General features: G+C 42.2%; 3 protein-coding genes across 9 annotated transcripts; 1 reads left to right on the top strand and 2 right to left on the bottom strand.

Moving 5' to 3' along the window:
• The first annotated feature begins 731 nt into the window (after positions 1 to 731).
• On the top strand, positions 732 to 4,026 carry adad2 (adenosine deaminase domain containing 2). Its single transcript, XM_086131492.1, has 11 exons — positions 732 to 814; positions 1,025 to 1,133; positions 1,213 to 1,330; positions 1,436 to 1,513; positions 2,218 to 2,346; positions 2,468 to 2,618; positions 2,692 to 2,862; positions 2,950 to 3,164; positions 3,242 to 3,473; positions 3,585 to 3,717; positions 3,799 to 4,026. The coding sequence occupies exons 1-11, from the start codon at positions 732 to 734 to the stop codon at positions 3,907 to 3,909; spliced, it is 1,530 nt and encodes a 509-aa protein (XP_085987618.1). The 3' UTR covers positions 3,910 to 4,026.
• A 640-nt stretch (positions 4,027 to 4,666) lies between these two features.
• adgrg4b (adhesion G protein-coupled receptor G4b) lies at positions 4,667 to 13,468 on the bottom strand. 7 transcript variants are annotated; one of them, XM_086131083.1, is made up of 27 exons: positions 13,327 to 13,468; positions 13,128 to 13,213; positions 12,699 to 12,826; positions 12,159 to 12,396; positions 11,643 to 11,930; positions 11,381 to 11,478; positions 11,212 to 11,273; positions 11,077 to 11,128; positions 10,377 to 10,408; positions 10,154 to 10,308; positions 9,995 to 10,084; positions 9,667 to 9,802; positions 8,787 to 8,887; positions 8,504 to 8,708; positions 8,272 to 8,437; positions 7,998 to 8,135; positions 7,555 to 7,680; positions 7,442 to 7,487; positions 7,243 to 7,346; positions 6,865 to 6,986; positions 6,521 to 6,789; positions 6,132 to 6,246; positions 5,985 to 6,063; positions 5,691 to 5,892; positions 5,476 to 5,577; positions 5,237 to 5,401; positions 4,667 to 5,106 (listed from the first exon to the last, which is right to left on the bottom strand). In XM_086131083.1, exons 2-27 carry the CDS (start codon positions 13,204 to 13,206, stop codon positions 4,874 to 4,876), a joined length of 3,531 nt encoding a protein of 1,176 aa, XP_085987209.1. In that variant the 5' UTR covers positions 13,207 to 13,213; positions 13,327 to 13,468; the 3' UTR covers positions 4,667 to 4,873. The 7 variants fall into 7 exon arrangements, with proteins under 7 accessions (XP_085987209.1, XP_085987206.1, XP_085987208.1 ...); XM_086131080.1 differs by having other exon boundaries at positions 13,128 to 13,424; XM_086131082.1 differs by having other exon boundaries at positions 4,667 to 5,040; positions 13,128 to 13,424.
• Positions 13,469 to 13,716: 248 nt separating this feature from the next.
• Positions 13,717 to 22,349, bottom strand: fhl1b (four and a half LIM domains 1b). The gene is made up of 6 exons (XM_086131087.1): positions 22,207 to 22,349; positions 16,081 to 16,249; positions 15,841 to 16,015; positions 15,310 to 15,479; positions 15,061 to 15,247; positions 13,717 to 14,526 (listed from the first exon to the last, which is right to left on the bottom strand). Exons 2-6 carry the CDS (start codon positions 16,234 to 16,236, stop codon positions 14,375 to 14,377), a joined length of 840 nt encoding a protein of 279 aa, XP_085987213.1. The 5' UTR covers positions 16,237 to 16,249; positions 22,207 to 22,349; the 3' UTR covers positions 13,717 to 14,374.
• Between the last annotated feature and the right edge of the window lie 442 nt (positions 22,350 to 22,791).

The raw sequence follows: 22,791 nt of genomic DNA, 5'->3' as shown, positions 1-22,791 counted from the left end.
AAGAGGGCGCCAGAGTTCCTGAGTTGTGCGGACATAATATTAGGTACACCGGAAACAAGTTATTTCAGAAAGAGATGTATCTGATTCCCCATTTGCAAAGAGAACAACCTCACTTTTGCTTAATAAGCCACATATGGGTTAATTGTATTATTGTTGGTTGTCGACTCCAGGACAGAATTGCTAAAAAGAATAACCAGGGTTTAAATATGTTAAGTAAATAGCATTCGGTGAGTAAGACACGGCCTGATTGGTCCCTGGAGAACGCACGTTAACGCTCAGCCAATCTGGGAGAAATTCACTCTTCCTGTCTTCTTTTTCTTTGTTATTTGCAAATTGGCGCCATATATTGTGAATATAGCACGACAACTCTTCAGTGGTGAGTTAATTTATATTTATATATGTATGAATTCAATACATTTTTGCCATAAAGTATTCCAGCGTTGAAAAAAAAAAGAAATGCAATAGTTTTTAGTTTTTTTTTTTTTAACGATGTAAAATGAAAGAAGCTGCCGGGTAAATTAAACCAAGTTCTTATTAGTTTACAGGGTGACCCGATACCATATATATCGCCAATGCTGTTTTATATCTGCCGGTAAAGTTTGATGCAATTTAAAAGTTCAAAAACACCAATTAAAATGAACCTCAAACATTCTCTAGTTTTGTTAGCAACGGGTATTGAGCTGAAAATACGCAGAAAATAACAAATGATCATTTACCTTCTCAACAGCAAGATGAGTCAAGAAGCACGCAGTCCGGGACGAGGAGCTCAGTGGAACTGCAACCGACTTCAGGTGCATTTTGATGAAGCTGCAGGGTACGTTTCAAGTTTACGGGATACTCCTGAGCCACAATTAGTACTGATTTGAACCGTGCACTCAGTGGCTTCATAAATTGCCTCACTAGTTACAGCTGACTTTAGTCCCATTGTAGTGCGTGTAATGAGACAACAATTTACTATGAAATTTACAATCAATGGCGGGGAAACATTAGCATATTACCTCGTGAAGTTTTTACTTGCTTGCAGAGATGACGAAGACGTGACTGAAAAAGATGGTGCACTTCCAATGATGGTGACATCTACTCCCATAAACGCCAATGTGCTTGATTCTGATGAATTAGTCTTTGGAGTTGAGGTAAATAGAGAGAAGTAGATTGAAAAATTTATGTACACTTCTTTAACTTCTGTCATTTTTAATGACATATTTCTTTGAGGATCGCAACCCAGACGACCCAGCTTTCCTCAGTCTCTCCCACATGTTCCATGCTGATAGTTTGCTTGTGAATGAAGACATCACTCTAGAGCAGTCCTTGGACTCAGGGGTTGTAGAAGGTGCATACATTCATACTTACCGTAGTTGTCATGCTGTGTTATGTGTCACTGAGATTGTTGTTTAGGCCTACTTTATCAATAACCATACACTGTATTTTTTTTAAGCCAATAGTGCTGACCTTGACAAGGACTCGACTGAAACTGCAACAGAATGTCCATCTTCTTCACCCTTGCCAGATTCAGGTTGAGCACCTGTTCAAAACTGTCTCATTGCCTCGACCAGTTGCAGTTCTGCATCATACTGAGAGACGTTTTGATTTCCTCATGAGAGCAAGTCCATTTCAAATCATTTGGTATAAGAGTCCCAACTGTCGTTGGATCAATCGAGTCTCACAAAATATCCAAATCCAAGTCCTTTTTCATGAAAAAATGTCTCAATCCCATCCCAGGACTTTGCCAAGCCAAGCGTGAACAAAAACAGGACATAATAGCAAACGTCACTTAACAAGGGAACATGTTCCGTGTTCGTTAAGAAGTATTATTTTGAAGTCTAACACTGATGAAATGGAAAACGTTAAAGCAAATCCCTACCTTTTCTTCACGTATCTCATTGCTTTACTCAAACTCATGACGCATGAGGCCAGCTGCTGAAGATCCAAAACAAAATCCTTTGCTCATGAAAAGCTCCGCTGATTTCTATCAAGCCTGTTGGAATGGGTGGACAAGATTAAGCCAAAATAATTAACAATAAGTAGCAAAATAAAAGCAGTAACTAGTACTAACTACAGGCACTTTCAGTATGATGCAGTGCAGTAATACTATACCACTTATCAGACATTGTTAAATTTCATTCAGAACTGAGCCTAATTATATCTCTATAGGCAGAATTTCTAAACTACATTGTGGTGATGTGCCTAATGCTGTGTTCACACGTCCTGTGGTTTTAATTTGGAACACAGACTTCCACAAAAAGCACATGATGGCAATAAGCAGTGACAAATTCAACAGCCTCTTGAAGATGAGTCCGCATTTCCTGGGCTGCAAGAGCCACATGGCGGCGTTTGTCCTTGTGAGAGGTACATTTCATTTCACATAGTATCCGTTAAGACCATCAAAACAAAAACAACTTGGGGGTGAACTGAAGCAGAGACATCCAAAAGTGAACTTTGCAGTACTTTTGTGTGCTTCTTTCCATAGAAGTGACGGACACATCGGGGCGTGCATGCGAGTTCTACCAGGTGGTGGCGTTGGGAACCGGCCGCTTCAGCTGCACCAGTTGGCTTTGCTTTAATGGGACGGCGGTACACGACTGTCACGCCATGATCATTGCCCGGCGGGCACTCCAGAGGTGCGCTGGCATCATCAAAAGGCACCTTCACTCATCACGCGCGAGACACCGCAATTGTGGTCTTTGTCTTCAGATTCCTCTACAAGCAGCTTCTGCTCTTCTTCGACACTGACCCTCAAGCCAAGGAGGCGTGCATATTCGAGAGCAGCGCAGCCGGGCCGCAGCTTCAGCTCAAACCAAAGACCAGCCTTCACCTTTATACCAATCAGTGTCCCGAAGGAGCCTACAAGAACTTCTACATGAGGTGCGAACGTGTGTTCAGATAATGGAAGCATTCCCTAGTATGACATACTGCTAAGTAAATGACAACCCTATCTGTCGCCATCTTCAGGTGCTCCGGCTACAACAATTGGACCGCCCTAAAGCTGCAGTACCACACCAAGAGTTTACTGGTGCCCGCTGCCCACCTCAACCCAAACCACTGGGCGGCCAAAGTGTGCTGCATGTCGGGCAGCAACAAGCTGGGTCTGTGGACCATCGTGGGCGTGCAGGGCGCTCTGCTGAGCCACTTCATCCAGCCGCTTTACATCGCAAGCATGGTGCTCGGTAACACTGTCGTCACGCTGATCTGTCATGATAAAGTCTAGTTGGAATGAAGTTTTGAAGTTGTCGTGTCGACGCAGGAGACCAGAAGCTTTACGTTGACCACTTGTCAGACACCAGTAAGTGTCTGGGCGACGGCTGGGAGGACATCCTGCCGCCGTTCTACAAGAAATGTGACACCAGCTTCCTGTGCTGCGAAGAGGCTACGCCCATCGAGGTGTCACCGCACCATGACGTCCTCAGCATCAACTGGTGCCTCGGAGACAAAGACATTGAAGTGGTAGACAGCAGCAAAGGCCTCATTGATCACAGGTAGTATGTTAGCTTTTCAACTTTTTGAAGCACCAACCTCTGCTTGTATGGCACTGGTGTCGGCCAGAAACTTGGATGACATAATCTGATTCATTTCTTATTTTTTCAAAGTTCCCCGTCCATGAGCGGACCCGGCTTCTCCAGTAGGCTGTGCAAGAGAGCGCTCTACAGTTACTTCCGTCAAACGGCTCAGCTGCGCGGATATGGCTATTTGCTGGATCTGCCCACCTACCACAGTGTCAAGGTGCGTTTTAAAGCGTGTCTGATGAGCTCAACAGGCCTTCATATGGATACGTATTTTGGACCTTGTGTGTGTGTGCATCAGGTGGAAGCTGGTGTCTACCAGACCGTTAAGGAGCTAGTCAAGCAGCATTTCCTCAGCAATCACGGCGGCACCTGGAATGCCAAAAAGCTGGTGGACTTCTTTAGCACCTGAATGGTTTCTCCTCCACCTTTAGTTTAGCTGAATTTAGACATTCAAGTTCTGTTTGGGGAAAAATTTTTTTAGATTGTCTTGGTTCTAAAGTTCACAATGGTTAAAGCACAGCATTGTTCGGCAGTGTGGTTTTGGTTGGAAAGAAATACTTCAACAGCGATTAAAAAATTGTGAAAATTTTACAATGGATCATGTTGCACTTTATTCTGCAGACATTTGCAAGAACAGCAACGCTGCGCTGATTATCTAAACTGAAAAACAAGATGTACAATGGTATGACATACAATTACCCCAACCTATGAGTTTTTCGAGTTGATTCGCTTCGCTTTGCCCTGCAAGCAAAAATTTGACAAGTGACCTTAAGGCACCTCACCCACCACTAGATGGCGCAGCAAACTTTACACGAAAGTGTGAAAGTACAGGTAACTTGGTGTTCATTGCCACTCGCAGTTCAAGTTTACTTTGAAACTGAATAGAAAACAAAGAATTACACATGTATTCGACCAAACCACTTAACATTCTTACAAAAGGCTGCTATGTTAGTGCTAGCGCATAACGGGAAATGAGCTTGCAATGCTGTGATTGATAGCTTTAAAACTGATTTTTAACACAAGCGGTGCAGCAACACATTCATTAAAAAGACTTGGGTAATGATGATTTTAGTTACAAGCGTGGGTACAGAATGAACTGAGCTCATAAGTCAAGGTTACCACTATAATGAAAAAAATCTAACTACACTGAACACAAATGAAAGAGGTTGTGATCGATATAGTTTAATGCAGTAGAAAATAATTGTATGCAATTCAATGTGAAATTGAAGGTTTCCATTACAGCTGTGTTTCTATGGTTCAAAGGCACAATGTCTTCTCACCAGTTGCTTAGCAACAGACTCCTCCCTGGTCCTGATGCTCATGTGTTCATAATTGCAGGCTTCTTTGTGGCACTTAGTAGAAACAAAGAACAATTACAGAGGACAAGAAAGGTGTCGATGAGGCCGGGCTGAGTGTCGCATGTCTGGTGTGGGCTCCTCCAGCCAGGTTGGGGGGTCACTGCCCTCGTACGGGGGCTTCCGCTGAGTCCCCAGAGAGGTTGACTGGGCACGGGGGAAAACCAGCGATTTCACAAAAAGCCCTGGGGGATCATTGTGAAACATCTCATAAAGAGCAAAGGCCCAGGCCTCGATCAAGGATTTTTCGTCTGTAAATGAGCAACGAGAATGTGAAGGCTCTCTGGAGGGGACGGACAGAAAAAGCAAAAATAACGCCTGCTTGGATGTTTTAAGAGGCAACAGAGAGACGTGTCGTTGTCGATGCTAGTTTGTACTGACCCAGGTCAGGCCTCTTGCAGGACGAGCCCCTTTGGCTGGATCCCGAGGAGGCCGACGTGCTTACGGTGGAGCTGGACTCCACAGAGCGCACCGATGGCATGCCCGCGTTTAATTGACAAGGGCTCGGCTTGGCGAGGGCGGCGACGGATGCAGTGTGGCTCCATTCTACACAACAACGCCAACATCAGTGTCTTTAGCAAGTCTGCCGTCGCATTCTGTCAAGAGATGAGTGTACGTACCAGAGTGATCCTCAAGGCGAAATTTGCCAAGGCAGAGGTGGACCCTCCATTGTCTTCGGACATTTTCCTTCAGGAGGCAGTGGAAGAGAAAGATGAAAAGTCCTGCAAAAACAACACTCAGTAGATCATAAATACTGAAATAGAACATGTGGTTGATCATCAGAACGTGAACATTGAACGTGATCTTTCATTCAATACTGTATGTGTGTGTCGACCTTGAAGGGTGTTGAGAAGAGAGAATATGTAGAACATTACTACCCGGGCCGGCCCCCAGGTAAAAAATCCGGCGGTCCAGGTGAGTCCGAGTAACAAAGTCAGAGTGGCGATCCCCTTAAAATCACGCAACAGTCCACTGCGGGCCCCAGTGGGACTGTTGGCCCGCATGTGGTGAATCTGGATCAAAACCACCACAAAAACCTGACAATTTTGGGATATAATTGCGTAAGTGTCATTCCATTACATGAAACGTTTGTTCAATGGATTAAATTGAGCACAGAATCTGAACTCACGGCAATATTAAAAAGATACACCAGCAAGGCATAGGCAACCACAGACACGTAGAACGTCACGTCATCCTGCAACCAGCAGCTAGAGACGTAAACAGGAGTGTTGTCAGCATAAATATGGATTTAGCCATTTCTCAAAATTGACCGTACAAGTTGTCAGTGTTGTCAAGTGGCTTCAGGCTGCTCCGAGCGCCACTGTAGAGATGACCACCGTAAGCGTCGCTTTTCACAATCAGCACCAGCACACAAATCACCAGAGGAATGCCTGCAAGCGCAATGAATACTGTCAATCAAATATGAAAATTATGATTATCTCATTGACAAAATAAAGTGGTCAGTGATCTCGATACATGGGGTGCGATACAATTTAAGGTCGATACCTTTTAACATGCAACAAAGTGGTTTGGATAAATAAAATCAATTTTTATTTTACCCATATACCGGTACATATACACACACACACACACACACACACATATGCATAAATATATGGTGAAAGTTTCTTGTAGTTTAGAATTTTTCCCTAGATTTGGACTCACCCCATCCTAGTGCACAAAACTTGAATATATATGCCGGCACGTAGACGTTGAAGACCTTGACGAGTGCGAAGTACATGTTGACGCCCTCAAGTCCCATCCAGGTGAAGGAAGCCAGGAGGAAGTAATGGAGCGTCACGGCGGTAGCAACACAGAGGCCGTTGGCGCCCCACGAGGAGAGCCACGAGTTGAGCAGGAATACTAAGTTCAGGCCCAGAAGGGCCACAGAGAGGTTGACGAGGATTTGGGATGGGTAGTCACGACGCAGCTTCCTGAAAGAAAGGTGAAATGGCGACATTATGGAGGGGACAATCAACCCTTGTAGTTTATAGATGTTGGCGTCTCACTCAAAAGCCGTGTAAGTCAGAACAGTGATGCCCAAAAACAGTGAGGAGACCCCACATCCAACATAGGTGATGACTGTCAGCAATTGCTCATTCGCTTTATCCACTGGAGCTCTGGAGACATCCTGGACACAAAAACACCCACTGCAAAAACTCCACTTGAAAAAAAATAGAAGAGTAATGAGTAAATATGAGATTTTTAGAGGAAAAATGCTCTCATATAAAAACCTGCCTGAAACAAAAAGATTCTGGCAGCCAAATGGCTGTCATATTAAAACGCGTATGTTAAGTTCATTGAAGATTTAAATTGTCCTGAGGTGTAAATGTCCTGGGACTGGCTGTTCAACGAGTCGCTATATGCTGTACGGAAATGAGAGTTACCAGAAGAACTCCAAAATGTGTGAGATGATCACAGAGGCAAGTGGTGAAGTCAGCACTGCTGTTGTACTTTCTACAGCCGCGGGGGTCCCAGCCTCCATTTCCATCTGACACACACACACACACACACACATGCATATACATGGAATTGAAAGTCACAGCAAAAAGTGAGCGAAACCATTTTTACATCCTGACTGCTTACCGTTCTTATTGAAGTTCCAATACACACACTGCGTGTCCATATGGGGCTAAAATATATTAAAGGGGATTAAACCCTTGTTCACCCATTTGCCATAATGACAATTGCGTTCGTACCTGTTTGGGTTGGAGATGAAGGAGCATGACCTGGACATCCTCTCGGAGGTCCTGGATGGAGGAAGTGACGTTGCTGATGCTGGCGGACACCACAAAGCTGTTGAGGACCTGATCCTTTGATTTGTTCTGGAAGTGAACAAAACATCTCAATTTCAATTTCATTCTCGTTTCAATGATAAACTGCTTCTAACTGTATCGTCAGCCATAGACACTATTGTCCACACAAAAAAACGAATTCACTCGCAGACACATATATATGTCTTTTCAGACCCCACAACACATTCAATTCCAGGTACTCATTACTAAATATATGTTTTTTTAGAGTTAGGGTAAAAAAGGTTCTGAAAATGTCTGGGACTGAATGAGCATCGAAACAGGGGTGTTGAGACTTTTTTTCCATCCAACGCTAATACTCTTGATATTATTTGCAAAACAAAGAGTACCATGAAGAGGTCCGGAATGCCATAGAACTGAAACTGGACCCTCGGTGGGCTCTGGGTGTGCGGGAAGCTGTGCTGCAGGATGGAGGGCAAAGAAATGAAAGCCACTGTGCCTTTTAGGGGGACCTTGTTGAGGATAATCTGGAACACAAGAGACACAGAGTCGGTGTCGTTAAAGGAGACGTACATTGTTTTTCACCATTTCAAACAGAGTGACGAAACAGGAGGCTGAAACATGCTGGTCATGTTTGTTGCTGGTGACTGTGACTCAACTAACCTCAGGTTTGTCACCAGCCGCATGAGGAGACACTCCAAAAGTCAAACCATCAAACTGCCCCGGAACCACGTCAACAATCGAGACCGCCAAGGCCGGAGCCACCAGAGTGGACGAACCATGGAATCCCACCATGTAGTCTCCCACCGCCTCTGTGATGTTCAAGATCCTGGAGGTGAATACACTAATTAGCTTTTCTTTTTCCCTATTATTGAAATGTTTAATGTGTCCTTACATGCTGATGAAAGGCAAGAGGTAGCTGTGAGACTCCAGGATGTCCGAGATGGTATCGATGAGAGCTTGGCCCAGGTCGGCAGTCACCGACCTGACATCCACCACGGCCTTCAGTTTGGCCATCACCATCGCCAGCTCCGGATCGTTGAGCTCAGAGCGATTGCTCAGTAAACTTACAATAATCTTCACCACAGCCAAGGCGTTCTCTGGAAATAAAATGCATATATTTACATGTTAGGTCTTTCATGATAGGACTCAACATTCAGTTTAGTGTTGTGACGGACCTGGGGTGACTTTTACATGGTTCAGATCAAGGATGGTTTCCACCACTTGATGGCAGTCTTGCAGCTTTGGTGGCATCCATTGGGTGCTGAGACTCAGCTTACTAAACAAACGAGTCAATATTATTCAAATGTGCCTTTGAGGCTTCCCAATTGCACTTCCCCAAACGTTGAGATTTTTAATTGTAAACAAATTACAGTATCGGGACATTTTGGACAAAATACCCCACCCCCTCCCAGAAATCATCCAAAGACGTCTCCATGTCTCAAAGGTGAGTTGTTAGTTAAAAGGCTCGACACGTCTACTTTTTTATCACCTTGTTCAGAAAAAAAATGAGAACGTTGTGTGAGATACATCCTGGGCTTCTGATTAATGATTTTACAGCACCAACCGAGTCAACGCGCACGGAGGAGAAGCGGCCATGTAAATATGTACAGGAGGAAGTACTCAGAACTCACAGCAGCACATTTATCGAAGCGTTCATGTTGACCCAAGAATATTTAATGAGCCGCCCTCTAGTTTCACAATGGCCATAAGTACGTTTTCTTTGGAGTGTGTTTCTCTCTTTCTTAAATTAAAAACAATAATAATAATTCCACTGAAGTCTTGTGAAGACATCTCGTTTGTAAACCAAATCCTACTATATAATTCCTCTGCATTATGTAGAAATTTCTACGACAATAATTTTTTAAAAATCTAGGCTTGTGAAAACATCTGCAGGACATTTCGTAAAAATCCTAACAAAATCTTTTTTTTCCACGCGAACGCAAGTTATGTATTTCCTACTACTAAATCCTACTGAGATAGTGACATTTATATATATTTGTCAGTAAATAAACATTACATCTCACTTAAATAATTTTCCACTGATGTGATTCTGACCAGTGTCTGGTGGCGTAGTGCTGAGTGTTTTTGGGGCACGGCAGAGTGCTGTTTTTCCCCGCAGGCGTGACGGGCCACTCGAAGAGGCCTTTTCTTGTCTGCTGACTCTCCGCCGGACAGGTACCTGTAACAATCACTGAGATCAATCAAACAAAAGACACAAGTCAAGCGACGGCATCCTTCTTCAATTATTTGACCCGCTCGCTGACGTATGCGGCTTATTTATACATCGGAACATTGTGTATAAAATCTTTTATCATTTTAATTTTGAGAAATGTATATAAAGCTTGACTTAAAATTATATATTGCATCTTCATGATGCACTGACCTGATATGCTGGTGGATGTTGGCGTGAAGGAGGAAGTAAGGATTGATGACATGATAGGACGACGCTTCGTGGTCACAGCGGGTAAACTGTCTAAAGACGAGGAAGACACTTAGGATCTGTTGTCATGGCAACAATTAACACTTCTATGTGATATCCTACCAATGGGCGTGATCTGCGTGCTGATTGAGAAAACCTGCACGTTCACCGGACCACTAGGGTCATTGTAGATGGGCCTTAGTGCCGTGTGAATCTCCTGCTGCACATTTGCCACGTCCAATTTGGGGCTGACTTTCATGTAGGCCGTGCCGTTAAAACTGCACAACACAACCATCAGCATTGAGGATTTATTCCACTCTATTTAGGCTAATGTCATATTTCTCACCTGTTGTTCGCATTGGAAGACGCGAAGCGCACCTAAGGGATGAAGGACACATTCAAACAGGTCCCAAAAGTTGCCGATTCCCGTTTAGCATGTCTTTGAATGTGATTGTTTAAGCTGCCCAGTAAAAGCTAGTCAAACATTACGATATTTTTTGCAAAGTTCAGAAGACGTGGGCAGTTTTATTGGAAATGGGCAAGCTGCCAATCATTTGGCCATGTTTCCACAGCCGCTGTACCTTCAATAAATCTCCCCTTGACTCTGATCCCTGAAACTGTGTCCTTTGTCCGAGCCGGGTATCGACATTGTCGGCTCACCTCAAAAAATTGATCTCCAGTTCGGCCAATTGATGCCCATTGACAGATCCAGTGAAAGACTCAAGGTTGACAAATTATTGTCGGCCTGTTCCCAAATTAATCCTTATTTTACATTCATATCTCCTGGATGTTGCCTCTCGTCACTGTTCAGGAACCGCAAGGTCATCTACATAGCAACGGGACGATGCGTTTTGGCATGCTGGCCGGGACTCATGACGCAGACGAGAGAGGTCTACTTTTGAGTTTCATATATATTACAGCATTAGTAAATATTTACTTAAGACTTACCTCAGACACTATATCTTATACAGTATCTAACATACCATACACTAAATATGAATACACAACACCATATACAAGTCTATGTGGCACAAGTTCAGGCTCACCAACTTTTCTCTACTCGATGTAGTCAGCATGTTATTATCTTCGGCACTGGATCTGATTAAAATAACAGTCACGTGTGAAAATAATGCTTGACATTGGCAGGTCAGATGAATTCAAAAGTCAGAATGTTCTCCCACCTGGTTGCCGCATCCACTAGCACTCGGTTTGCCTGGAAGGTGAACGGGAGCACACCATGGAGCTGAAAATCGATACAAATGTGCTTACTTACGCCATTAGTCTCATATAATCACCTGCACCAACGCAATGTGCTTAATGCATTGGGTGTATTCCAGTCTATAATAATACCCAGCGGTTTGCGATGTCCCTGGCTAAGGAGAGCTCCGTGCTGTCCCCGTCATCGCGAATGATGCTGAAATTAAAGCTCACTTTGTAATCGGACCACTCTATGGGAAACAAGAACATCCGTTTCATTTAGATGGATGATGGCAAATAGATGGAAGGTGACTAGACATTAAACAGGTGCCAGGATGGATGGACAAATGTTAAATGGCTGGACAGATAGATTTCTTCAATGTTATGATAGCATGCCAGCGCCCTTGGTACTGACCACAGGTGAGGGTGTTATCACGTATGGGGGCGCATAAGCCTTTGTCCCACTGCTCCTTGCTCCAGTGCACGAGATCTCCCTCAGTGCAGGAGAGCGTGTTCACTTCCTGGCTGCTGCGTTGTCGCCCCCACAGGCGGAAGAGAGACAACCTGTCCAAACAGTTAGCGGACGGAAGGCTACGCATGGCGCTGTCCACCATAGGGTAGGCCGCGCCCAGGGTGAGCGTCCCGTTGGGGGCCAGCTCATAGCAGGAGGTGGAGATGGCTGAAGAGGTGACGTTATCCTCAACTGCAGCACACAACATTTTCAGAAGTATGAATGAAACATTTTGTTGTGTAACGGCTTTCTTTTGAAATGGATTCCATCATTTTTGTCCTCAAATAAGACATACAACACTCCACAATATGAAAAACAAACTTTTGTGGAAAATTTTGCAAATGTACAGTGGATATAAAAAAAGGTTTACACACCCCTGTTCAAATGTCAGGGTTTTGCGACGTGAAAAACTGTACTTACCTGCCTCGAGATCAGTCGGGTTTCCATTTACGTACAGCAGGGGCCTGTCCTCGGTGTGCGACCAGGTCAGACAGAGAGAGTGCCACTCTTTTGTAGCAAGGCCAATGCCGACCGTAGTCCACTCAGTGCCAAACAACCAGACCATCACAGCGCCCTCTCGGCCCCCCAAGCCTACACTGCCACACTGAACCTCTGGATGGTGGTACATAAAGGCTGTCCATGGCCCGCTCGCTGAAACCTTGATGTTAACCAGAAACAATAATGTCCTCATTAATCCAACAAGCTTTTGAATACTGGCATTGTACATTTTGTTTGCATTTGATACTTTTGGGTACCACCAGAGGAAGCCTACGTAGCACTCGTCATATCATATGTATAGGATCACAAAAATAAGCAAATCATAAAAAGAACAATTTCATCGGAGGACTGTTTTTTAACCATCATTGAATTCTCACTCACACAGGTGGAGAATACCTCCTCTGGAAGTTTATTATTGTATTATTATTACTATTATTATTGTTGTTTAAAAAAGACAAAAACCTTGAACTTGAGGTGGAGGCAGATGGTAAACTGGTCCAAGGTCCGGATGAAGACATGAGGTTTCAGTTTCCAGTGTGTACAACTAGCGGTGAATTCGGCCACATTGCCCCACAGGCTGAGCAGAGGCGCTGACCGACCACAAAGTACACCCAACACACAATATAACATCATCGGTGTAATATTATACCCGAGGAGGAAGTGCAATACTTTTATCGCTCCATGATACTGCTTTATCATTCATACTTGATGTATTATGTACACATGTGATATTACACCTAGCTTCAACTTGATGACCTTCCATGTATTTGATCAGATTTTTGGGTAAATTAATGCTGTATAGCATTATTGCACAGTGCGTGTGTGTGTGTGTGTGTGTGTGTGTGTGTGTGTGTGTGTGTGTGTGTGTGTGTGTGTGTGTGTGTGTCCTACCCTCCATCATTGAAGAGGGAGCGATTCTCAGGAAGGTCAGTGCGACCACCACGTTGAATATTTTAGGTTGAAAAGTCATCAGGAATCTAGAAAGAGGTGACCCCACACACACTCTTATGGGTTTTTCAGTACAAACAGATAACAACATTCAATTTTCAATTGAATCCAGATTAAGTTTTGTAATAAAATAGGCACTTACCCCGGTTAAAGGATCCTTCTTCAAACGCAAACGACTGCAAGCTATGTTGCTTCAAAACTGGGACTCCAGTGGATCATTCCGTGTGTGAGTGTGTACTCGAATGACAGGGTGAGACAGCAGTGAAGCAGAGCGAGATAAAGAGGAACCTAAACACATTCTGAATGCAAATTTTATACTGGACATCACTCAAACATTACGATACAATTCCTTTAAATAAAGACAGAGAAATCAATGACTGAGTTATGAAAAGTAATTATTCAATTAAATACATACAATTAAGTATGTCACATAAACGTTTTTAAAACTGTTGTAAAAGATTACACTTTCAAATTAAATACAAATGAGCATATGGGATTTAAAAAAAAGTTTAAGTCACTGGAACACAATGTACAGCTTTAACGTTGTGTTTAATCATTCAATCGGGTAGCACGAGAGGAAGCCTACACAGAGCTAGCGAGCAGATAGATAGCGTCATATCTAAAATATATATTTACCAAAAAACAAAAACATGTTCTGAAGAATGCATTACTAATGTTTATTTTCCAGCTGCAGTATTAAAAAACATAAGAATTTCATAACGATAGCAATAAAAGCCAACCTTTACTTACAACGAACACTAATGGGAAAAAAAAGCATTGAATACGAATTCAAGCGCGCCATTACGGTAAACATGAATGGATTTCAATCAGACCGTTTATCACTTATGTAGTTCTCTGTTCGTTAATGTCATTTAATATTCCCGATAATGGATAGATAGATAGTTGTCATATATAGATAGATTGAGAGAGAGAGAGAGAGAGACCAGATGTGGGGGTTTGGCCTTTTCTTTGGATTTTGTGAATACAGCACATCATATTTTCTCAGGGTGTGTTTACTTCCACACGTATATTCGTCAAACTTTACTGCTACCAACGAAAACGCTCTCGGCCAGCTTGTTGATCCCTGCAAAGTTGTTACTATGTTAATGGGGCGGGTCAATGAAATGAAGACATCTTTTAACACCTTTGTGTAAGTGCAGCCTCGCGAAAGGAGCAGTTGGGACTGTTTTCTAGTCGTCGCCGCAGTCGGAGCACAGGATGTCCCTTCCTTTCGCTATAAAGGGCTTGTTAGACAGATTGAGGGAGCACCGCTTACAGTTGAAGCAATATTCATGCCAGGAGCCTCCATCGTAGGTCACCACATTGACCCCTTTGCCAAAACCTGATGGGAGAGGATAATTGTTACCAAAAAAAAAAAAAAAGACCTTTGCAACATACAGTTGAACCTCGTGACAACGTATCTCGAGGGACATAGCGCATCTACACGTTATAAACGGTATTTCGCTGTTATTCGTCCGACAAAGTTATCTGGTGTTTGACTAAATACACAACACGTCATTCTTTGCTTTACGTTTAATTTTCCTAGTGTACTTTAACTTGGGATGGCAATAAAAACTGAAAACTAAAATTAATACTAAAACAAAGAGAAACTCAACTAAAAGGAAGCATTTTTAAAAAAAAAAACTAAAAATCCACTCTAATAACTCATTAAAACTAATTGGATGAAATATATATGAAAATTCTAAACAAAATAAAAACTAACTACTATGAAAAAAACCGAAATGTTCATCACGCTGATGTTATGATGAGTTTTTTCCTAATGTCAACTAAGTGTCTTTGCTCGGCAAAGGTGAGGAAACACTGATTTATTAATAAAGACACTCAAATATGAACAGAGGCAAAAAAAAAATGGAACCTGTGATGGCCATTTGGCAGCCGCTGCATTTCTTCGCCACGGTGCTCTTGTAGCAGTCCACGCAGAACACCTGGTCCTGGTGGGTGGTGAAGCTGGACCCGGCCAGAGGCTTGGAGCAGGAGCTACACACGAAACAGTGACCGTGCCAAGGCTGCCCCTGGTAGTTGACTCCTCCGGACATAATTGGCTGAAGAGGAATTAAGGTAGGTCAGTTTTGAATGCCACTTCTGACTGTTTTTCCTCAATTACCTTTTTGCAGGAGACGCAGATCTTTGCAAATTTGTCGTCATAGCAGGGGCTGCAGTAGACGTCGCTTCCTTTGGCGATGAAGCTCTGCGACGCCATCGGTCGCTTGCAGTGGCAGCAGGTGAAACAATCGTCGTGGAACGAGTCGCCTTTATACTCCACACTCTGTGTCCCTGGAGATGAGGACACGCAGGTCATAGATTCACAAACCAATGTGCATGTAAGCCCCCTCGTCCCTGTTGACGGTGCCATCTTCACACACTGTACAATTTTAAACTAAAAGTTACTCTGACCTTGCGCCATGCTTAGGCAAAGAACGGTGGCAAAACGTGGTCAATTATAAACAGTCAGTTGTGTCATTTCTGCAATGTTTTTTTCAGTGAAGTACAACATTCTAGAGTGCTATTCTTCTTGTTAAAAACACATGACAAAACGTTTATTGTTGCTTTTTTTCTGCAATAGATTCATGGCATTGCAATTAATTTGGATGGGGGAAGATGACATACGTCACCTGTTTGTGTATGGATTTCTTACCAGCGAGTATGGGTTTATAGCAGGCGTGGCAGCGTGGAGCCTCTTCTCTGGAGCAGCACTTGCCACAGAGGATGCGCTCATCCTTGGCGGTGAACGGCTCCTTGGCCAGTGACTTGTAGCACTTTGCGCATCGGAAGCAGTCCTCATGCCAGTAGCGGCCCTTGTGGCTCAGCTCCTGATGAGAGTCAGTGTCACACATCCAGGTGCCAAATAATACTAAATGTGAGCACGTGTAAACACCTTGGATTCCACAGAGATGGGTCGGTGGCACTCGGTGCAGCTGTTGGCGCAGAACTTGGTGTGGCAGCGCACGCAAACAGGTCGACCCTCGTTGCGCACAAACCTCCTGCCGCCGAGGTCCTCACGACAGTAGAAACAATGCACGCTGGCTGACATTTTTTTTTTATCTCTGAAACAAAGAAAAAGATTATTTAAAAATTGCAGTCAGATCAGGCTTTCAGTCATTTGACTTTACAAGTACATGAATGAAAAATAACTTTAATATGTCAAAAAAAAAAAGGAGGTAAGGAACCATGTTTGGCAACTTAACCCATTTACACTGTAAGCTACACACAAAGCAGTGGTACTAAATAATAGTAAAAATGAAAATAATAATAATAAATACCGAACACATTTCAAGTTTTGCATATGTAGCCCTCATTATAAGCCAATAATTCCAATTTTTAAACTTAAATCAAAATCATACCTGTCAACTTTTCGGAGCGCCAACCTGTATAAACTACCAAAAAAATCCTTATAAAGAACAAAAAATCCTTATAACATACCAAAGCATTTTATATGTCAAAATAACGGCAGAAAAAAACCCACGAAATTTTCAATGATATTTATTGTAGATCTCCATAGTACAATGTCTGGTTAATGTCTGTTAATGTCTGTTAATGCCATTAAACTGCGATATCCATTCTTGAAGAAACCTTCCACTGTGCTTTGTTTTACTTCTCTTTCTTGTTGGTTCCATTGCACAATATGAATGATATATTTGTTTCCTTGTAGAACTTGCTTGTACACTACCGAAGTATGCAATGAATACTCTGCTGTTTTCAACTAGATGATTTACTGGAAAGTTACCGGAAATGAAAGCATTCGAGTAGACTAGCACCATTTTGGGCAAAAGCAAACCTGTTGGGGGGGGGGGGGGGGGGGGGGGGGGGAAGCCGGAAATTTTCAGAATCCGTATGATTTGTGCGATACGGCCATATACGTAAGATTCACCACAAAATCCGTATGAACTATGGCTAAACCATATGAGTTGACAGGTATGATCAAAATGGACATCACACGCCTCAGGCATTCGTTGAAACGTGCTTTTGAGGTATATTCAAGAATAAGATTAAAAATGAAATTAAAATGACTTACTGTGAAATTTCTGCATTAAAAATTAATCTGCGACAGTAATTTTCTGGAGTTAATTTTTGGAATCTAAAAAGTATTTTAAAACTTCATTTTCCATCAAAAACAAATTAAGAATAATATTTGATTGGAAATACTGTATATAAGGATTACACTGGTGTGCCGTGCCATCATTTACGTGAGATGGCAATGGTGAAGATTTTGGAGCAATCTAAATCGCAAAAGTCAGATAATGTACTTCAAGAATTAAAACACGTGGCATTTTGAGTAATGCCACCAAGCACCACTAGAGGACGACACAGACGTTTGTAATAATAATAATGAGCAGCACTGAGTCGTTGACATGTAAATCAAGAATTAAATGGAATGCTGTTGGGCGGGCCTCGTGAGCTGGCAACACTGAACGGATAAAAAGAGGGTGTGGAACTGAATGTAGCATGCTTCCAAAAGGTTACAAGGGCACGAACAGTGTGCTGGAATGATGTGTTTATTTTCACTTTCTAGCCAGTTCTCCAATTTATATTCCAAGGTACATTTTTCTCAGTCACTATTGTTGTACGATATACCAGCTGCAACCAACAGAGGACAGTGTAGTTCCTTTACCTAAACTCAACTCGGTGTATTTACAATAACTAGAAATTAATTTAAAATTATGATATGTTATTAAGGCCAAGGCTAGCACACCAGAACAGGAGATCATTTTTTGGTGCGTATTAATTTTTGCATTTATCTTAATACATAACGATTTGACTTGTGACTATTTATTTTGTGGTTAGTCTTTAAGTTATTGTATATTCAAAGTTGAGATTTGGTAGTTGAATAAATACCGAGTTTTAAAATCAATGGATAATTTTGTTTATTAGTCGGGATTGCACGATCAAGCAACATTATTGTTCACCCCCATATTCGCCTTGCCCTTGGAAGACATGTTAAAAATGTTCATTTACATGTCGCCCACTTCACTTTCTCACTGGCCGATGATCAAGAATTCTCAGAAAGTACAGTAACGTGTGAGAGTGTGCATGATATGTGTAAATAAAGTGTATGATTACATAGAGAGGTGAACGCATGAAAGAATGCCTGCTATGGGACATGTGGTCAGATCTGGACTGCAGACACAGACGCACACACACACACACAAAAACTGCACTCACACAGACAACACAAGCCACCCAAGAGAAAACAAAACCCACAAACTCTGTGGGGTCAGCTACATGCCAGCAGAGACTCACATGGAAGTGTTCCTCTTGTCGTAAAAATCTGATGAAAACGCTACAAAAGTGTTTCAACATTTTTTCGAACAGTGACTCTACAAGTTGATTTATTACAGGTCATTAATGTACTTTATCTAGTGTGAAAGGATTAAAATTATGCCTGTCTAAACATTTCAGAGGACTGTGAGCACAAGCAGACACGCTCGACGTAGATAAACAGACTTTACAGTCGACTAGAGCAGACAAAAGCAAAAAATTTTAACCGGCATCAATGTGGCGGCCATGTTTATAGGGGTGAATTTCCCATTAAAACAATGTATAGACAGATGTGGCGGCCATGTTGGCAGGGAAGAGAGTGCCTTCAAATGAAATGGAGCAAGGAGGTTAGCATCTAGCGTCGACATGTAGGAGCCTGTTGTATCGCCCTGTTTAATTCTGTCTGTTGTTTTTACAAAGTAGTCCATGAAATTAGTCCAAGTAGTCTGTTAAATTGAGGTATAAGCAATAGCTGCAAACCTAATAAGTTAAGTGTTCTATCATTCTTTATATGTGTTTCTTCTCTGAAGAATGTCATTGCCCTGTTACTAAGGGACCCAGGAACTCATTTAAATTGAGAAATAAATCACAACACACAACTTCTTAAGACTTGCCCATTTGGTTAGAAAATAAACTTCATGCTTTAGGAATGCCAACCCGTTGTTTTATTTCCCCACTAAACTGCGCAGACCAACAGCAATTACTGGCTGCAGCCACACAAGGAGCCACGCGGGTTAAAATAATAACAAGAGCGCCACCAGCATAACAATAAGACACCTATCTGATGGGAACTATTCACTAACAGGAAGCCAGCCGGGAATTCCACGCAGGTCGGAGGGAAAAATAAATCATGTTAGGGTGACGTAAGCTGACGTGTTTCAACTTTTTTCCCCCTCCACTTCTTGCCATAATAAACCTTGTTTTTAAGAGCGGATAGGTATCATTTTCATGTGCAGCTAAGTGCTAATGAAGACCATCAAGTGAGTGTGCCAGCGATGTGTGGTCCTGGCTTGTATGAGGAAGGGTAAAGTGTGTTAAGTGGCAAGAAAATGATGTGCTTGACTGTATTTTCCTACTTGGGGTTGGAATGGTTGTAAACATTGATACAGGATATGTGTTGGACTTGGGAGAAAGTTGTCCTCTTATAGTACAACAACATGAAATTCACACCCACCCCGAGGCATCTGACACCGTACGGATTTTTCACATTTGTCTGCACGACATCTGTGTTGGCATGAGCTTATCGGTCAAGAATGTGCTGGAACACGCCAGAAACAGGAAGTCTCCATCGCAAGAGCGTTGGCATGGTAAACGTACGCTCGCATAGAGAGACGAATGCAATTTTGATAATGTTATTAAAAATGACGACAGCACTATAGCAAATAGTGGGCTTCGACGTTTATTTATTCATTCGTGGCGGGGCTTTATTTTTACGTGCTTTTTGTTTTTACAATTACACTGGTCAACAGCAAATTTGAATAAGAGATGGCATCATGTGTCCCTAAATGTATTCAGACTGATTTAAAAAAATGTCTTCACTTTTTTCCTAGCATAACACATCAGGTTTCTAAGATATTTTCATTTTTTTGCATTTAAGTTGGACCTATAAAAGCTCAGGCAAGACAGATTGTACAGTCGAGGTGAAAATTATTGCTATGATGTTTCAAAAGAAAATCCCCTTTTACTCAACCTAACCCTTAATTCATAAATATTACAAGCTACGGTATATTACTATATTACATGTGATATTATTCTTCAGCAAGTGGAATAAGGCAGAAAGGAAAAATAGCAACATAGCAGCAAAGACTTTATCGCCTGTCTATTATCAATTTTCTTTCACAGTACTATCCGTGACATTCTGTGTGCGCATGTGCCAGCCACCCTAAGTTTAGAGCCTCAGCAGCACCATAACGGAAAAGAAAGGCATCACAACAACATGACCGAGAGTGCATGTGACTTAAACTACGGTCTTGAGGGATTTCAAATAGCAGAAACTATTCGACATGAATCTCAGTGTCCAATTCCAAAAGCTACACGCTGCCAAACAAAAAGCCGCACGTACAAAAAAAAAAATACAAAACCAAAATGTCCTCTTTAAGCAGCGGGTGATTTAAGCGTTAAAGCAGAAAGCTGGATGCGCTCTCATGTTCAAGAGAAAGTCTTGGAGGGGATGTTGGTTAGGGCTGCAAAACAACTTTAGTGATCCAAGGCAACCACGCAACCATTTTTTTTCTGTGACAAAGCTTGGCTTTATTTACCTGAAGAATGCTTCATTTTTGGAGAGGTTGAAAGTGCTGTCTGAATGTAACAGTGCAATTTATCTTGAGATACATAGTGGCGAACTTCACAACAAGAAGCAGAGCAAACAATTCATCAAAAATCAGGCCACTTGCTTGCTTCAAGCTGTTTATTGGCACTCCAAGTTGAATTTTATTGTAAAACTGGACATAAATTAAAGACTGACACGTTGCGTGTTTAACATAGCTTTGCCAAAAGTCTGCTAGTTTTCTCTCCAGAGGTGATATTTCACTAGTTGATTCTACAAACTTTTTATATGGTAGCTTCAGCCTAAACGCGGTGGCCAAAAGTTGTATTTTTTTTTTTAATCACAGTGGCTATAATCACAGGGCTATAATCAACTCCACATGTTTTTTTGTTGTTGTTTTTTTATGCGGCTCTTCTGGACAGCTTGAAAATGGCTCTTTAAAAGTGCTGAAAATGTGCTTGACCTTATCTCATCATCGTCATCATTGTGAACCCTTTCCAATAAACGTCCCATAAAATGAGACACACTCACATTCTCTGACATAAAGCCTGAGAAGGTGGCTGAGGTTTTACAAGACTGTGATGTAATTTACGGTAGTGTCCTTTAAACTTTCAAACAGGCACCACCAGCCTTTGGGGCTTAAAGTGAACAGTATCACTCTTGCTTCTCCACACTGAAACCCACTCATGTTCATGCTATTAAGAGGGACATGATGACCGCAGGCGGTGGAGCATTCGTTCACTCATCTCTTTAAAGTGACTTCTGATGCCTTTGTAGTATTACTTTTTAATTATGTATTTGCATGGTTATTATGGATATTGACAATTTCCCCCCAAAATTACATTTTGTCCAGTATACAAAAAGTGCTGGACAGGAATGTTAATTGACCTTTGTGAGCATTTCCTTGGCCTCAACACTTCGATCTGTGAATGAAGAGAAGAGGAAACTTGCTAACTGGAAACAGACTGCAAGGCTTCCAAAAGTCTCTCTTTCTCTCTCACTCACTCACTCACTCACTCACACACACACACACACACACACACACACACACACACACACACACACACACACACACACACACACACACACACACACACACACAAGCACACAGGCACACTTGCAGTATAATTTAGAGACAACGCCCCATGCAACTTTTGAGGCTTAAATTCCCTTTGAAGTTTTGAGATTTTTCTAAGACTAACTTATAAAAAAATAAAATAAAATGCAGTTGAGTGACAATGAGTTTCATCATCGTCATGATCAGAGCACAATAGATTATTCCCAGATAATGTACGTGTGGCAATTTGCTCTTATCTCTTTACAAATTCTTAATGTCACACATCAAAGATCAAGCACACACGGGTACGTTTTGTGAGACGCCTATGCAAAATAGCGCAGACTTTTCTGACATAACACATCGTGCGTTAAGTCACAAGTTTAGACAAGAACAAGTTTTTTTCCCCCGGTCCTGTATCTTACCGGGTGCAGGTCGAGTCGCGTGGCCGCGGATGAGCGTAAGGCGGGTGTCGAAGAGCGCGGGGGGAGGACTTCGTGTTAACGTCGCACCTCCGGCTGCTCCGTAAACACGTCTGCTGGCGTCGTCTGCTGGACACAACCAACCAAGCTGAGACCGGATTTGTGGTGTCGAGCTTCAAAATAAAACTTCCTACAACAGGACTTTCAATATACAGCACAATGTCCGTGTGTGTACGTGTACACACACACACACACGGGGGAAATAGGTCAGATTTATTTTATAGAGGACACTTTTACAATTTTTAGTATCTTAAAACAAATCATTCAAATTTGAATATTTTAAAAACTATTAACAAGTTGTATTTGACTTGTATGTTTATATTTTGTTGTGTAGGCTAAAGTGAAGATTCATGAGTGCAAGTAAATTGATTATGAACTGCGCAGAAGTGTCCATTTCACAATTATTAAGGACATTTAGTCACCTCAAAAGCAAATCCCGATTTCAGTAATCATCGTTACTTTTTTATAGGTAGAGCTTCAAAATGTTGTGCATTTTGGGCGAAAGCTATGTGAACATGTTTTTGAAAG

Source organism: Hippocampus guttulatus, chromosome 15 (genome assembly GCF_054856545.1).
Source record: "Hippocampus guttulatus isolate MCC_2025c chromosome 15, RoL_Hgut_1.0, whole genome shotgun sequence".
Classification (NCBI taxonomy): Eukaryota; Metazoa; Chordata; class Actinopteri; order Syngnathiformes; family Syngnathidae; genus Hippocampus; species Hippocampus guttulatus.
The sequence above is the reverse complement of the archived record's forward strand: the minus strand, read 5'-3'. Positions and strand labels throughout refer to the sequence as shown.

Bases quoted from the DNA above. Each gene is read 5' to 3' on its own strand.
- adgrg4b (XM_086131080.1), bottom strand. From the start codon at position 13,275: ATGTTGTTATCTGTTTGTACTGAAAAACCCATAAGAGTGTGTGTGGGG. The intron at 9,803-9,994 runs GTCAGTGCATCA...GATTGATCTCAG, and splicing joins AACATCCACCAGCATATCAG to TGATTGTTACAGGTACCTGT. The intron at 7,681-7,997 runs GTACTCTTTGTT...GTTCACTTCCAG, and splicing joins GCATTCCGGACCTCTTCATG to AACAAATCAAAGGATCAGGT.
- adad2 (XM_086131492.1), top strand. From the start codon at position 732: ATGAGTCAAGAAGCACGCAGTCCGGGACGAGGAGCTCAGTGGAACTGC. The intron at 1,134-1,212 runs GTAAATAGAGAG...TATTTCTTTGAG, and splicing joins AATTAGTCTTTGGAGTTGAG to GATCGCAACCCAGACGACCC. The intron at 2,863-2,949 runs GTGCGAACGTGT...CGCCATCTTCAG, and splicing joins TACAAGAACTTCTACATGAG to GTGCTCCGGCTACAACAATT.
- fhl1b (XM_086131087.1), bottom strand. From the start codon at position 16,236: ATGTCAGCCAGCGTGCATTGTTTCTACTGTCGTGAGGACCTCGGCGGC. The intron at 16,016-16,080 runs GTGTTTACACGT...GACTCTCATCAG, and splicing joins CCATCTCTGTGGAATCCAAG to GAGCTGAGCCACAAGGGCCG. The intron at 14,527-15,060 runs GTTCCATTTTTT...CTCTCCCATCAG, and splicing joins CTGCCAAATGGCCATCACAG to GTTTTGGCAAAGGGGTCAAT.